Here is a 17,370-nt window from a genome sequence, read left to right on the forward strand (position 1 = left end):
GAGCATGCACCTTATTATTGGCATGTACATAGCCTTCTGGGTCCCATGAGTATATAAAAGCTTTTCAGTTTTTATTCCCAGGTGGTAGGAACGAGGTGTTCACTTAGCCTGCAGCAGGTGGCAGAAGTGGTGGTGCTGTAGTGATGGAACATGTGGGCTGCCTGGCCCCACCCACCCTCCTGGTGACCCTGCAGAGGCAGCACAATGTTTGCACAGGAAGAAAAAAATCTTCGCAGGCAAGATGTTTTGGCTACACATCTGCACAGGTAATAGTGCCAAGTGGCTGGAGGAGGCAACCAACAATAATTTGGTAGAACTCAAAGAGCATTGCCTCCAGCACAGTGTTCATAGGAGTGTAACATGTCACAAATTGATACATGCTGCCTCAGGAAGAATGCTAAATAATACCAAATCAATCTTAAAAGAGAACCTCCAAAACAAAGATATGCCATTATTGATTTTAAAAGTTTATAGAGGCCAGGGGACTTGGCTCAGTGGCGCTGCACCTGCCTCACAAGCACAAGGTCCTGAGTTTGATCCCTGGTACCAGAAAAAAAGTTTATAGAGATGCTACATTCCAAGCATCAGCTGTCTTGCCTTCCTACATTATGGAATGATCATGGTCTAGACCACTATCAGAGACTTGCAGTTGGAACTCTGCGAAATTTTTATATCATTCACTGAAGTGGCACAGAAGTTGTTAGTAGTGAACGCTGACGTGTTTGAATTAAGAAGGCAAATGTTGAACCCAGGGCACCTGTAGCTGCTTGAGGCTAAGGCAGAAGATTCCTTGATCCCAGAAGTTTGTGGCCAGCCTATACAACATAGTGAGACCCCATTGTTACCAGACAAGTGGTGTCAGTCTCCCCTGATATGTGTATTCTTTGTAACCTGAACAAAAAATTGAGCAGATAACACAGAAATACTAAGAAAGGCAGATATTTATTAAAGAAAAGTATACAGAGTGGGAGCAGACTGATAAAAAAACTCGAGTGAGTTTGACTCAGAGCAGTCCCCATCTGTTTTACATTTGAGGTTAAAGTATACTTGGGAGAGGGGAGAGTTCCAAGCAGCAGAGCTCGGAGGTGGCAGTTGTCTTTAATGAAAGTACACCCTCAAGAATGAGGGTGCAGTGAGTTCAAGGGTTGGCTCTCCTTCATTTCCCTATCATTTGCGGTGTAGTCAGGGAAATCAATGAGCTTTGTCCAATTAATAAAGAATCTTCAAGCTGACATTGGGAGGGGGAATTTTGACTTTATATCAGCTTTATACCAGCATGACTTCCAGAGACCACCAGGATGATCAAGATCTCAATGTTAATGATACTGTATTGACCTTGGAGTTGCCCTCAGTTACTCTAAAGCAGTCAGAACATACATGTGAGGATATTAAAGAAATTTGATGACAGCAGAATGTCTCCCATACTGTCTCTTGCTGTATCATCTCAAAAAATAAAAAAGGCAGCAAATGTTATGTTGGATGAAGATGAGTAAGCAGATGAAGGTGCTCTGTAGCACCTTGTGGTTATGGCCTGTCCTGCGAGCAGAGCTGCAAAGGCCTTTGGCTATACTACATACATACAGAAGACCCAACTATAGACATCATTACTATGTTGAACACCACCAGAAGCAATAGGAACCCTCTAGGGCTGCTGCTGCTGCTGCTACTGGAACTAGTATGAAAGCCAAGGAGGCCAGAGATGAGCCAACAGAAGTCTTCAAGAAGACTCAGAAGGAAAGGAAAGTTATGGCAAACCCTCAGTTTGTCATTTCTCTGGATGGGGGTGCAATTCAATGTGACAGAAGTTGGCTTGTTTTGGGGGTGTTGTTCGTTTTGTTTTTTGCCTTTTTCTATTTTTATTTTGTTTTAACTTTTTGGTGCTGAGTACCAAACCCAGGGCTTTGCACTTGCTAGGCTAGCACTACACCATTGAGCTAAATCTAGTAGATGCCTTCAGTGTGAACAACCACCAGCAAAAGGTCACTTGCAAGCGATACCGAGAAACGAGCCCTCTCTTTCACACCATCCTTGATAACCTAGTGATATAGCTGGGTCTAACAAGTCCATCTTAACACATTATTAACATTTGATGATGTGCCAGAGATCCACTGAAGAGCATGCAGTGGATGAACAATCTAGAAATGGGGCCAGTCATGCTGTAGATCTCTAGGATATTCCAGATGTCCAACCTTACCTAGGCCCTGTTCTCTCAGTTAGCTGTCTGGCCACAACAGCTTATGAGGGAAGCAGAAAAGTGATAGAAAGGATCTCACCCATAAATCCACCTGCTCTCATTCTCCAATCCCTAGCTAGGAGGCTGTAGTTTGTAAGGACCTATTTTTGTAAACATCTGACTTGTTAACAAAAAAAATGGTTATTGCACAAGGAAATTGAACAGTTGCCTCCTCTCCGGGAATCCTTTGAGCACTTGAAATACTACTTGAATGAATTGATCTTTAGACTCTTGCTTATAGAGTCCACTTGTTATTTGGAAGAAGGTGTGTTTCAGTCCAAGGTATTAATGTCAGATATAATAGTTCAGCTATAGTAATTTACAGATGAAACATGCCTTCTGCTTTTCAGGGCTGAGGATGTAGCTCAGTGATTGGCTCTGGGTTCAATCCTCAGAAATTTGGGGGAAAAAAATCCCCTGTTCAAAAAAGAAAGACTGGGCATGGGTAGTGCGTGCCTGCAATCCCAGCACTTAGCTGGCTGAGACAGGAGAATTACTGCAAAGTCAAGGCCAGCCTAGACTACGTAGCAAGACCTTGTCTCAAAAACAAAACAAAACAAAACAAACACTTGTTTATCAAATCATATAATTTCCTACCTTTTCCTCACAGGCTTTTTCAGCCTGTCTGCTCTTGCTGTAGCTGGCAGCAACGGGTCCATTTGCCTTTTAGTGTTGCTATGGGTTTAATGTGTGTCCTGTGAAAAATGTGTAGGTCAAGCTGAGCATACTAGCATGTGCCTGTAATCCCAGCACTCTGAAGGCTGTGGCAGGAGGATTGTGAGTTTGAGGCCAACCTGGGCTAAACAGTGAGTGCAGGGACAGCCTGGACTTGAGATCCTGTCTCAAAAAGACAAAACAGACCCAGGGATTTTGCTCAGTAGCACTGCACCTGCCTTGTAAGCACAAGGTCCAGAGTCCAATCCCTGGTACCAGAAACAAAATACAAAACAAAATTTGTAGGGCCGGGGATTTAGCTCAGCGGTTCCGCCTCCTGCCTTGTAAACACAAGGACCTGAGTTCAATCCCCGGTACCAAAAAAAATTTTTTTTTGTAGGTCAAAACAGCATAATGCAACAATATTGGGAGGTTGGGCCATTAAGGAGGTATTTAAAGGTTATAAGGGCTGTCTTAGATATATTAATACTTTTTAAAAATTCTTTTAGTGGTACTGGGAATCAAACCCAGGGGTTTCACGCTGTTATTGCATCCTCAGCCCTTTTTTATTTTGAGACAGGATTTTGCTAAATCACCCAGGCTGGGTTTGAACTTGAAGTCCTTCCTAACCCTCCCAGAGTGCTGGTATAGTATAGGTGTGTACTACTTCACCTAGCTCTATATTAATCTTTAATGTATTTGTAAAGTGTAGTGAAGAGGGTCCATCCTTACTGAAACATTATAACCTACCATACTGAGAAAAATTATTTGAACAAAGTAAAGTTAAGCAGTAGGTTCAAATATCTAGAATATGATATAGTATGGAATATGAGTAAGTATAGGGAAAGGTGGATTTTTAAGTGATATTTGGAAACAATAGCTATTTGGAAAATAAAAAATTATATCCATATCACATCTTAATTTTATAGTAAATTCCCAGATTAAATTAAGGATTTAAAGGAATATGAAATGAAGCAATAAAGATAGCAAAAGAAACGAAGGGAAAGAAATGTTTATATTCTTGAAAATAAAATCTAGAGCCCATAAAAGAAAAGATTGATAAATTCAACTATGTAAAACTTGAAAATTTTTACATGGTCAAAACTGGAGGGAGCAAGTAATAACCTTGGGAAAATATTTGCAATGTACATAATAGTTGCAGATCAGTTTTTCTCCTAAAAACAATTAGAAGGAAATCAACTTCCAACAGAAAAATAAGCAAGAGAGAACAGAAAGAAATTACTAACAATTATTAAATGAAAATATGGCCAACCTTAGTCTGGTGCTTACGTTTCCAACGGCTTAGCTCTGGACAGTTGGTAACAGCCCCACAAGATCATAAACTTTTTTTTTTTCTGCCCTGATACTGGAGAGTGAACCCAGAACCTTTTCACTGAGCTACATCCCCAACCCTTTTCATTTTTAATTTTAAGATGGATTCCCACTAAGTCACATACATTGCCCAGGCTTGAGCTCAGACTTTGCCTCAGCCTCCAACAGTGTTGGGAATGCAGAAGTCACCACCAGACCTGTCAAGATCATAAACATTAACATTATTACGTGATTTTTTTAGTGATATTTTTCTTGACTCAATTTCACAGTACTCAAGCACAGACTACATAGGTGACGGTGAAACACCGTGAAAGTGAGAGCACAATGCAGTGTTTACTCCACTGCCTGTGCCCACTGTATAGTCATTTGAATAGAAACCTGCATTTACCAGACATTACGTGCTCTTGTGTGACTTGGCAAGTAAAATACAGTGATTACTGATAATAGTATTTCAGCCTACCTACATGTATATCTGTGAAGATATTTGTTTATTGTTATTAAGCAGACATACAAGTTCTTTTACTTATTATCAAACTTGGGCTTGTTTGGTAATTTTGTAAAATAATAAGTGAAAATATAAAAAAGGAGATTTTGCTATTAACCGTATTGTATATTTTATATGCAGTCCAAAACAATTCCTCTTCACTCAGTGCTGCCCAGGCAAGCTAAATGATTGAATACCTTTATATAATGCAAAGTAAAAATACCCAGATGCTTTTTTTTTTTTTGATTACCTGTTAAATTGTCAAAGGTGCAGATGTTTCTTACTAATTGACAGACAAGAGCATAGGGAAGTAGTATTTACTTACCTATGAATTAGCACAACCTCTTTGGAAGGTAATTTGAAATACCTATAAATACCTATAAAAATAAAATTGTATTATACATATCCTTTGACCCAGCGTTTGTACATCTAGAAATTGAGGCTCCAAATGTATTCATCCATGTACAAATTGTTATGTTGAATTATTTATTTCAATAGTGTTTACTTCAGTATAAGAGCAGAAATTTGGAAATAACCTAAGCATCCATCAGGAGGGAACTAGTTGAATAAATACAAACAGTAATTCCCAAATATGTTTTGTGACAAAATTTAGATTGAAATTAATATAAGTGATACGCTACCATTTGTAGGAGTTTTTATTGTAGTAAAATATACATAACAAAATTAACTTTTTAAGTGTACAATTCACTGACATTAGGTCTGTTGACAGCATTATGGATCCATTAGCACTATTTCTAGCACTTTTATATCATTCCAAGTAGAAACTCTGTGTCTATTAAACAGTATCTCTCTATTTCCCTCTTCTCCTTCCCCCTAGTAATCTTTATTTTTACTATGTCTATATGAATTTTGCATATTCTAAATACTGTATATAAGTGAAGTCATGTGATACTTTTTCTTTAATTTCTGGTTTATTTAGCATGTTTTCAAGTTTCAGCAATGTTGTAGCATGTTTCAGAATTTTATTCCCTTTTAGGTCTGGGTGGTATTCCATAGTTTGCATAGACCACATTTCCTCTACCTGTTCATCTGTTGATGGCCGTTTGGGTAGTTATTACAAATTAGCTATTGTGAGTAATACTGTTACGATTATTGGTATATAAGTACATTTAACCTTTGCTTTCAGTTCTTTGGGTATATACATAGAAGTGGAATTGCTAGATTATACAGTAACTTTCTGTTTCACTTGTATGGGGTAGGATACTTGGGACTGAACCCATTACCTCTCACTGAGTTAATCCACCAGCCCTTTTTATCTTAATTTTGATGAAATCTAGTATATCTTCCCCTTTGTGTGTGTGTGTGTGTGTGTGTGTGTGTGGTTTCTGCTGCTCTATTAGTGTCAGTTCTAAGAAACCATTCCTAATTAAGGTTACAAATATTTGTATCTGGGTTTTCTAATAATTGTGTAGTTCTCACATTTAGGTCTTTGATCCATTATGGGTTAATTTTTTTTAAATGTAATATGAGGTAAGAATACAGCTTCATTCTTTTGCATGTGGAAATTTATTTGTCCCACTACCATCTGTTGAAGAAATGATTCTTTTCCCCCACTTAGTTATCTCGGCCCCCTTGTTAAAAATCAGTGTGGTCAGCTGGTTGTGGTACACACCTGTAATCCCAGCACTGTGGGAGGCTGATGCAAGAGGATTCCACTTTGCCTGGGCAATTTAGGCCCTGTCTCAAAATTTAAAAAAAGAAAAAGAGAAAACCAGTTGCACAGGGACTGAGGATGTCACTCAGTGGTAGAGTACGTGCTTCATATGCACAGGCCCTGGATTCAATTCCTAGCACTAGAAAAAAAAACAGTTCCCTTCGCCCAAGAAAACCCAGTTGTATGAGTCTGTTCCTAAACTTTTAATTCTGTTTCATTGATCTGTAAAATTTGTCCTTATATCAGTATATATCTTTAATTTTGAATCATGTGACTGTATTAATTAAAAACTATGATCACAATTTATTCCTTCAATTTCTCTCCAACTTGTTCTTTCAGGAAAGTGTGCTGTGTTATCATTCAAGGACTTCCTCTCCTGCAGGCCTACTGAAATACCAGAAAACGATATTATGCTTTGTGAGAGCCGCTACAATGAGAGTGACAAGCAGATGAAGAAATTCAAGGGACTAAAGAGGTTTTCACTCTCTGCTAAAGTGGTAGATGATGAAATTTACTATTTCAGGTAAGGCTTAGAAAACTTCATAAAGAGCACTTAAGCTAATATCAAAATAGTATAGCTCAGTGTTTTAATTTTTTTTATTTATTTATTTATTTATTGGTATTTGTTTGTTTTGGTACCAGGGATCAAACTCAGGACCTTGAACTTGCGAGGCAGCTGTGGTGCCACTGAGCTAAATCCCCAGCTTGGATTCTTTCATTAGATCCTAAACTACAGAAGTCGAAATTTCAAAAAGAAAAAATTAATTCAGTTAAAGATTAAAGGAAAATCATTAATCTGCCAGGACTTGGTAGCTGCTCTAATAGTGCTCCTGACTTAGACCAGTGATGGTGAACCTTTCAAAGCTTTCAGTGTTACAAGCAGCCTGCAGCAGCATGCATGACATAGGTTCACCTCCACTGTCGTAGAGTCTTGTAATACTGGCTTCTTATTCATAACCTGTCAGGAGATTGTTCAGTTCCACAGACTATGAAAACTGTTTTGGCTGGGCGTGGGTGGTGCACACCTTTAATCCCAGCACTGGGAAGGCTGAGGCAGGAGGATCTCTGTGAGTTCAAGACCAACCTGGGCTACGTAGTGAATTCCAGGTCAGTCTCAACTGCATAGTGAGACCCTGTCTAAACTCCCCCCGCCAAAAAAAAAACAGACAACTGTTGCCATATACAAACAACTAGGATCTGACTTTGGATCCTGCGCTTCTGTTCATATTCAGTAGAATTCTCTAAAAACAAGCTTCTCTAAATAGAGGTGACTTCATTTTTTTTTAATCACGTTTGCAGTACAGAATCATCACATTCCTTTTGGGGAGTTGGAAATGTACATAACATATCTTAATTCTCTTTTTATGCTGTTCCTGTTCTTTCTCTTGAGTTTGGTCACAAGGTCTATCCATTTAGCTATAAATGTCTGAAACCCATCCTTCTTTATGGCAGAGTAATACTCCATTGTATATTTAAAAAACACATCTACTTTATCCATTCATCAGTTGATGGGCATTTGGGCTGTTTCCAAAATTTAGCTATTACAAATTGCTGCTATAAACATGGTTGTTCATTGGGTCTTTTTCTTATTCTTATTCTTTTTTTTTTTTACATGACCTCACTATGTAGTTCATGCTGGCCTTGAGCTCATTATGTATCCCAGGCTGGTTGTGAATTCAGTGATCCTAGTGCCTCAGGAGTATGGGGATTGTAGGTGTGTGGCATCACATACAGCTAGAGCATCAATATTTTTTAAGTTCTTTATATACTGTAAATATTAGTCCTCTGAGGAATATGCGGCAAAATTCTTTTCCCATTCAGTAAGTTATCTCTTCGCTCTGTTGTTTGCTGTTCTGAGCTTTTGAATTTGATACAACTGACCACATTTGGATTCTTTTTTATGGTTGTGTATTTTCTTTTTTATTATTATTGATTAAGTTTATTGGTACATTTTAATTATATATAACTATCCCAGTCATCATAGGAAATTTGTGCATGATATATCTTGATTCTTTTTTTATCCCATTCCCCTGCTCTCCCTTTAGCCCCTCTTCCCCTCTATATTTAAAAATGCATTTGTTGAGTCTTGATTTTATTTCTTCTGCAAATGGGGTTCTATTCTAGGACTATGTCTTCTGATTTTTCACTAATTCCTATAAACCTCAGATGTTGTCTTGCCCTGTTTTCTAGTTCTGGTATTCTGTCCTTGCATTGGTAACTTCTGCTGCCCGTATAAGTAGAATTTTGTTTGTTTATTTATTTATTTATTTATTTTGGTACTGGAGATCAAACTCAGGTCCCTGGGCTTGCAAGGAAGGCACAGAAGCATTGAGCTAAATTCCTGGCCCCTTTAAGTAGAATTTTTAATCTTCTGGATTTCTGTTTGGTACCATTTTATGGACTCATTCTTTGCTAAATTGGTCATTTATGTTTTGTATCATTTTGTTTATTTCAGTTACTTTTGTATCAGTGTCTTTGTAACTCTATTGATTATTAATTCCATCATTTGTTTAGTAATATCTTCTTTGAGCTCACCAGGCACCTTACTGATCTATTTTTTTATCTCTTATCATTTCAAATGATTCATATGTTTTTGGATATGGTGGCACACACCTGTAGTCCCAGCACTCGGGAAGCTTAGGCAGGAGGATCACCTGTGAGTTTAAGGCTAGCCTGGGCTATATAGTGAAACCCTGTCTCAAAACAAAAAAATTTAGATGTGTGGCTTTTGATTTCTTCCCTCATGATACCTCATGGGTCAGTTTTGGTGGATTTGGGAGTTTGGGGAGGCATTTTGTTGCCTTGTCTTCTCATATTTGTGAGTGTATGTGTGTGTACACGCATGCACATACTCACACACACATGCTGCACTTTCCAGGTAAACTATAGTAGAAAGACTTTGTTGCTAATATGTAAACCTCTTTAGTTGGTATCTTAATTACCTTTCTTGTTGCTGAGACAAAATACCTGACATCCAAAGTTAAAGGAGGAAAGATTTACTTCAACTCGTACTTCGTAGAGGTTTCAGTCCATAATCAGCTGGCTCCAAGGCAGGGTGGCATGGCAGAGGGCCATCGTAGAGGAGAAACAGCTTGTAATAAAGCAGGACAGGCAGAAGACGACAAGCAGCAAGCCCTCTTTCGATCTCATATAAGGTATTTTATATCTTACACAGGCTACCCACCCTTCTTCATCTTAGCATTACACAATGTGAATTAATCCCAGCCTCACAGTCTTGATCCTAGCAGCAAACACCCTAGAACCAGCCACCTCTGAAAAGCTGCATGAGGTTTGGGGGCCAGGTGGAACATCTGGATATAATCCATAACAGTTGGTATCTGCTTCTCATTGATGCTCTGTGCATTTGTCTAATTACAGGTCTTTCCCTCTGTCCCAAGATCCAACTACCTCTGCTAATTTGGGATGGGGGAGTGTTCTTGGGTAGTTCTTTTAGAAGTGGCTCATCAATTAAAAGTATTATAGGTCCTTCTTGCTTCAAACAAAGAATTGGACAAGACAAGCCAAAAGTTTATTTGAAAAGGGAAACATGAAGGGGTAAGGGAAGAACTAAGTCTTCAGAACAAACTTGGTCCAAACAAATAGAGGAAAGGATAAAAAGCAAAAGAAAAGTAGAGAGTTGGGTTACTGTGAAGAGTCACAGCATGGTGTATCATCTCTTTTATGCTGTCCACATCTCATGGGAGCCCGCAAGAAGTTCCAAATATGGGGTCCTGGGAATTATTTGGCGCGCTGCCTTGGGATCTTGTAATTGACTTGTCCTGCTTATTTCTCCAGCCAGTTTTGCCACCCTGCTTCTAAATCGGGAGGATGCAGTATAATTGGCTCTGCACTCAGTTCTTTGGGAATGGAGTACAGTACGGTATTGTTTGACACAAAGGCAGTCCAGATATTGACATAGAGAGAGAACCAATTAATAGCAACAGCTGTGCCACCCTCATAGTAACAGCACAATCAGTAATAATAACATTGAAAATAAACTGGATCTTGACATACCATAAGGACCAATAATGTATCACCCCTAACTATAGAAAAGATACCTATAATTGTATATAGCAAATATTATATTCAACAACTATACTTCCACTAATAGAAAAAATTCAAGAGTAAAAGCATAAAGTTAACTAAAGATTAATAAAGGTTAATGGTTATTCTAGTAAAGATGGAGAGGGAATTGGAGAATGAATAAAATTTGAATATTTAAGCAATGCAAGATGATAAAAGAGAAAAGTGAGATAAAGGAGCCTATTAAAGAGTAAAAGGGCTGGGGATTTAGCTCAGTTCTGGTGCCTGCCTGGCAAGCACAAAGTCCTGAGTTCAAATCCTAGTACCAAAAAAAAATTTTTTTTTCAGAGTAAAAAATTAATACAATTAGATAAAAGTAACAGAAAAGAAAACAGAAAAAACAGTGCAAAATCAAGGGGAAAAAAATCTATGGAGAAAAAAATGAATCCAAAAATAATTTCTGTGTTTTTGAATAAGTGGATTCTTTCCAGGATCTGTAGTCTCAAAACCCAGCAAATCACAGTTTTCTGCACCTAGCTTTGTGAATTTGTGAGGTGATTCCCCTGCTCCAAGGGTCCCTCTGTCTTTGTGCCTCAGGTTGTGGCAGTTGTCCAAGCCAAGTGTCTTAGTTATTTTTGTCCTTGTTGAGACACAACACCCAACACCCACAGTTAAAAGAGTCAAGTTTTATTTAGCTCACAGTTTGTAGAGGTTTTAGGCCATAATCGGCTGGTGCAAGGGTGACATGACAGACAGGCATCACAGAGGAGAAACATTTCATGGCCAGTGGAAGGTAGCAAAGCAACAAGGAATGACCATAGTTCTTTCTATCCTTTATGTCTTATCCAGGCTACTTACAGTGGGCAGCACTCACACCCTTAGTCCTAGTGCCTTTGATCCTAACATTGCACCATGAATCAGTTCCAGCGTCACACACCCTAGATCTAGCTATCTTTTAAAAAGCCCCACTGATGACCACATAAGGCTTTGGGGGACATCTAAACATAAGCCATAACACCAAGGCATATTCTAGATGTATAGGCAGTGGGGATGGGTTGAGGCAGACTACTTGACTTAATGCCAGCACTTTCAGACCCTGCCACCTCTGAAAGCCACACGTGCCAGACGTATCTTCTCATCACACAGGGCAGGGTTCTTTGTCATTCTCAGTCTAAGCTTAAATTTTCTAGGGGGTCTTATGTCTAGGATCCACCTTGTCCGTGACTATCTCTTGTCTGTCTCTCACCCAGTTACTGTGGTAGGTTAATGCTGGGAACCCTGAAAATTAAGTTGTTTTGCAGTTGTTCTATGGCTCAGTCTGAAACAGTTAATCTTTTGAAACATAGTGGCTCCTGATTCACCCTCTGAAATATAGAAGGTGTTGCTCTAGCCTGCCATGTGGAAGGAGTCACTTTGGGAATACAGCCCACATTGTTTTAGCAATTTGCAAACCAAGGGCTTTTCTTGGGGCTAGCACTGCTGGCTCAGGTGTTATTTCTCCTTTGGACTGCTTAACCCCTTTTGAGCCTGCCTTCTCTCACTGGATGGTCAGTTGGTCTGTCAGTCAATGCCTCTGCTGCCTATTGCCAAGTGCAAAGTAGAGGGCCCGAGGCCGGTAGCTCAGTGGTTCCGCAGCCTGCCTTGCAAGCGCAAGGACCAGAGTTTGATCCCTGGTACCCCCCCCAAAAAAAAATTCAGAGTAGATAAGTAATTTCATTTAAACTCCCTTGCTGCCCTTAGAACATTGCTTTTTGATCAGTCCTGGAGTGGTGTTAGGTAACTATTTTTTTAATATCACTTCTTTCAGAAAGCCAATCGTTCCTCAAAAAGAGCCATCACCTTTGTTGGAAAAGAAAATCCAATTGCTAGAAGCTAAATTTGCTGAATTAGAAGGTGGAGATGATGATATTGAAGAGATGGGAGAAGAAGATAGTGAGGTCATTGAACCTCCTTCTCTACCTCAGCTTCAGACTCCCCTAGCCAGTGAGCTGGACCTCATGCCCTATACACCCCCACAGGTGAAGGAGACGTGTTTCTATTACTTGTTATGCTCTCAGCCTTGATGTGCAGATGCATCCATCCCTTCCACAAGTGAACTTCTGTCTAGAATTCTGCAGGAAAAACAGGTTTTTTTCATGTCATTGCCTTTATTTGCTTATTTGTTTTTAATTGACAAAACAGTTATATTTATCATTAAGCCATAAATGGTTTATATTAAATTTTTATTGTCATAGGTTATTTAATGGCAGGTTCGTTAGAATTCTTTCCTCACCTTTTCTTGAAGAAAAGCAGTAAGGGGTAGCATCATCCTCTTTAATCTCTTCTTCCTTAGGACCTCATTGTTTGATGTGATTCCTATTGGCAGTTTTTTCCCATTCAGAATTTTCTCAAGACTTTATGTGAGGTCACCATTACAAATTGCACTTAATGGGGTTCTCTGAAACTTTCTTACTCTGGTAAGAAGCCAGGAAGAGGTGTGTTTTGACTGCGAAAATAGCCAGCTGCAAACTGAATGTGTTTATAAAACAGTAACTATTGGATCTTATGTTCCTGGCTTCCTGAAACTCAGCAGTTAACCAGATGCAACATTCTGATGCACTATAAGAATTTCTGTCTTACAGTCTACCCCAAAGTCTGCTAAAGGCAGTGCAAAGAAGGAAGGCTCTAAAAGGAAAATCAACATGAGTGGCTACATCCTGTTCAGCAGTGAGATGAGAGCTGTGATTAAGGCCCAGCACCCAGACTACTCTTTTGGGGAGCTCAGCCGACTGGTGGGGACAGAATGGAGAAATCTTGAGACCGCCAAGAAGGCAGAATATGAAGGTAAATAAAGGCTAAGCACAACTGTCTCGGCTTTCTAAGCAAGGGCTTTTTTTTTTTTTTTTTTTTTTTTTTAGGAATGCACATGCACAGACAGGGTTTACTCTTCTTGTTCTTGCCATGTGCACATGAGTTTCATGTTGGAAACCTTTCCAGATGGTAATCAGCTGCAGTTTACGTGACAGCCTTGTTCTGACTAAACAAGAGTGCTGCCCTGAATGTTGGTCTCTGATCTTGGTGTTGTGTGTGTCAGCCCCATCTCCTATTCCCACACCAAATTCCTCAAACAAAATCTGTTTTGCTATTGAAAACTGGTTTTCTTTTTTTCTTTTGAGTCCTGTGAAGTATACATATGTTGACCTGGGGAATGATTCTACAATGATACAAGATATAATATTCAATTAAGATTCATCTGAAAGGAGCCTTTAAAAATTAGTAATTGTCTATTATGGCTCTTGAAAAGCCCTATGTTTAAACTTTAGTCTGAGGCTTACCTGAAGGGCCTGGTTTTCTAGGCCAGTCTTGGCTGTGCTGTATTTGTATTCATAGCTAATGTTAAGGTACTTAGGCTGTCTTTGATAAAGCTCAGATGCCTTTTACTCTATAATTATATCACTTTGGGCTATGAGCTGTTACTCAAGGATTTGGTTGTTCTCAGCTATTTGAGGGACAAATACTTGAGAGAATGTTTTTGAGTTTTTTATTTTGTTATTATTCTTGCTAATATCAGGCATAGCTTTAATACAGAAATGAGTAGTAAATTTTAGGCAAGACTTTTGTTCTTTGAGCTGTATTTTTTCCTTTGGAATTTTACATATTGATTCATTTTCCCAGTTTAGATCCATCTTTTCTACAGTGGTCAATCATTAATCTTGGCTAGGTTCAAATCCATTATTTTCAAGCAAACATAAGTTAATTATTAAGGATGCCCCTCTTTATTAGTTTATGTAGTCTCCAAAGAAACCTTCTTTTAAAAAAGTTTTACTCCTTCCATTTGTTACATTTGATTATTATAAAATTATGCCAGTCTTCCCTGAGGCTCTTCTGCAAGCTAATCAGCCAAAAATCACTTTGTTGCAAAGTCAGTTTGAAAAGCATTCTACATCCTTGTCTTTGAAACTTACAGGGCAAACATTAGAGACTTCAAAAAAGTGAAAAGAAGATGCTAAGGGGAGTATTTCCATGTTGAAGTCTCCAAGACCTACAGTTAGGAACCTGTTTTTTATTATCTGGCATTTTCTGAAATTTGACCAGGTAGTTAGGGGATATCTACTAATATCATAAAGAACTATTTTATAGGACATTCTTTGAGAAACCCTCAGTTCTCTGAAAACCTAGAACTTTGGGGGACTTTTGATATTTCTGACCTTAATGTGAATTAAGATCAAATATACCACTCATTTGAGGCTAACACCATGTTAGCCACTAACAGTTTACCCCAAGCATCACCCAGGCATCTCAAAGTGCATTCATTTATGTACTGACTACCCTGAGCATCCTTGCTCGAGCAGGTATCATTTCAAACAGTCTGTTCTTATATTAAATAAATTTGATAAAATTATCATTTTTATATTTCCTGTTATCTTATAAAAATTAACCAAAAAATGCAATTTTTGGTCCTCCTGTATTTAAATAATTGGACTGGTGAGTGGTTAAAGCCTCTTCTGAGGCAAAGCCAGTATTGGACAGCTGGCTATTTAAGGTGTGAACAGGAGAGAGACATTTAGAGATGATAATGTAAGGCAGAAATGATGGAGCAGGGCTGAAGTGGGTGAAAAGATGGTGGCTTATAGGAAATTTTTCCAACAGGGAATCTGAAATTCAGGAGGAATCTAATGAGGGTGAATTGTCATGTATCTGCTTAAGACTCAACTCTGAACATTTGGTGGGGTTGTACATTAAATTCAAAACCCAGAGTTAGGAGTTTGGCTCAGTTAATTATACTTTTGCTTTCTAGGACAGCCCAGTTGGGCTTCTCCCAGAGAGAGCCAATGGGTAACTTTGTCCAGTATTTGATCCACAGGCTTGAACTTTGATGTTTTTGTCAGTGTCCTTTTTTTGCTCTATCATTTTACTGTGTTTGTGTAATGAAAATACAATTTAATGTGGGGTCTGGATCATTGATGATTTTTTTACCACTAGCTCAAGAAGATGTGTTGTTCAAATGGCCTTTGTCCCTCATACTCATTGTACACAGTTTACTAAGGATTGGTAAACTGAAACTGTGTTAGTAATGAAGTCTCTGCGGGAAATGCCATCACTGCCAAGGGTCCTTTGACTTGCTTGACTTTCACATTCTTATCCTAAAAAAAGATTGGAGCTGTTGTCTCTTTATTCTCTTTAAAGACATGTGACCTCTAGCTATTTTTCCCCTCCCTGGCTCAGGGTAGCCTTTTGAATTCTGTTGGAGGGTTAATGTGTGGCAGTTGGAGAGTAATATCAGGAGTCAGGGGCATAGGTTGCTGTTTCTCTCTGTATCCTTGGGCAAGTCACTGCCTGTCTCCCACCTCAATTTGCCCATCAGAAGGGTAGGGAAGACTTCTTACTCATACATGGTGAAGCTGAGTAAACCTGTGTGGTGAGCACTTTGGAAATACAGTACCCTAAAGTAAAGGTCCAGCCTGCTTGGAATGTGATTGCTGGGGCTGCTGGCTCTGGAGATGCAGAAGTAGCTCAAGGGTGTGAAAGGGGTAGTGGATAACAGCCCAGAAGTGCCACAGGAAAATGCTCCTCTTGTGTATTGAATGAAATAAGATTGGTTTCTGGAAGTCTTGCTGATTTAGGATGATTTATGGTTAGTTTTGAACTGCCTCAGCTTCAGGAAACCTGGTTCTTTTAGAACATTGCCACATCCGTGTACATATTAATTCCCTGCTTCTGATGTGTAGCCTAGAGTATCATGCACCCCCCCCCGGGGGGATTTATTCAACATTACCTCTTTGCTTCATGAGAACATAGAAATTAGCCATTTACTTTCCCTAAAGTCTTATGGAAGAGGTAGTAAGCTACTTTTCCCTTACAGAGTTAATTTTCTTCAGCTGCTAAACCTATGACATTGATTAGAGTCCTCAAAATGTTAGTAAAATTGGGAACAAGGAATCAGGAAATATAGTAAGTAACAATTGTGCCAAAAATTATAATGGGCCATGGAATTGCTTCATGTTGAAATTATAAATAATCTGTATTGCTATTAATACTAGAATAATAGTAGTGCTTCTCATCTTCAGGGTACCTCGTGAGATTAACCACGATGGTTACGCTGGTGATGTGTTTAAATAAAACCTGTGCTTTCTGAATGTGTGTTGCAGTCTTAACATTCTTGAAATCTTTGCAGACCAGTTCTCAAGATGGGATAGGAAAGCTGGATTCTAGGTTACCAAGTGAAATCGGCTACTGTGTTGAGATTAGTCATCTACTGTTCTTTCCATTGAGACAGAACTGTTGCCTGTGTTTTTACTAGTCCTGTTGAATGCAATGGATGGTATTTTGAATTCCTGGGTTAAAAACAGAATTGAAAATCTGAAATGCCTTTACAGAGCGGGCAGCTAAAGTTGCTGAGCAGCAGGAGAGAGAGCGAGCAGCACAGCAACAGCAGCCGAGTGCTTCTCCCCGAGCAGGCACCCCTGTGGGGGCTCTCATGGGGGTGGTGCCACCACCAACACCAATGGGGATGCTCAATCAGCAGTTGACACCTGTTGCAGGTAAAAACAGGAGATAAGACCATTTTTTCCACTTTAAGAAATTCCTTCATTTTTTTTTTCTCCAAGAGGAGTAGGCCACAGTCTGTAGCCTTTTGTCATGACAGATTCAAAGTCTGAAGTCATCCATGTTGTCCTATATTGCCTTTCCCATGCAGGCAATGCCTCCCCTTTAACCCAGAAATGGGCCCTGGACCCAACCCTGGGAATTGATAGGGAGCAGCTCTTCCCTGGCTATGGGCACGATGGTCTGGTGATGTTCTTACCCCAGACTGCTCTTGTTAGAGTGCTACAGCAGAAAATATAAATAGAGGCTAAATTCTGTTCTAGAGGAATTCCCAATAGAAAACATAATTATCAGTCTTTAGGTGATACTGATTTTCTGTCTCATGCCAGTATTCAGTTTGTCTTGTTCTGCTGCAGCCATCCTTAACAGACTGACCATTTAAAA

General features: G+C 39.2%; 1 protein-coding gene across 20 annotated transcripts in view; it reads left to right on the forward strand.

Moving 5' to 3' along the window:
• The window catches only part of Pbrm1 (polybromo 1), a 125,542-nt gene that overhangs the window by 98,952 nt on the left and 9,220 nt on the right, over positions 1-17,370 (forward strand). For 11 of the 20 annotated variants that reach the window (XM_033756909.1, XM_033756913.1, XM_033756911.1 and 8 more), the window contains 3 exons: positions 6,718-6,901; positions 12,209-12,419; positions 13,023-13,224. In XM_033756909.1, the coding sequence (XP_033612800.1) occupies positions 6,718-6,901; positions 12,209-12,419; positions 13,023-13,224 (597 nt within the window). Of the gene's footprint in view, positions 1-6,717; positions 6,902-12,208; positions 12,420-13,022; positions 13,225-16,757; positions 16,923-17,370 lie in introns of all 20 variants that reach the window. The other 9 variants (XM_033756900.1, XM_033756904.1, XM_033756908.1 and 6 more) reach the window with 1 other exon arrangement.

The sequence above is a fragment of the Fukomys damarensis genome, unplaced genomic scaffold (genome assembly GCF_012274545.1).
Source record: "Fukomys damarensis isolate Sample0158 unplaced genomic scaffold, DMR_v1.0_HiC HiC_scaffold_28, whole genome shotgun sequence".
Classification (NCBI taxonomy): domain Eukaryota; kingdom Metazoa; phylum Chordata; class Mammalia; order Rodentia; family Bathyergidae; genus Fukomys; species Fukomys damarensis.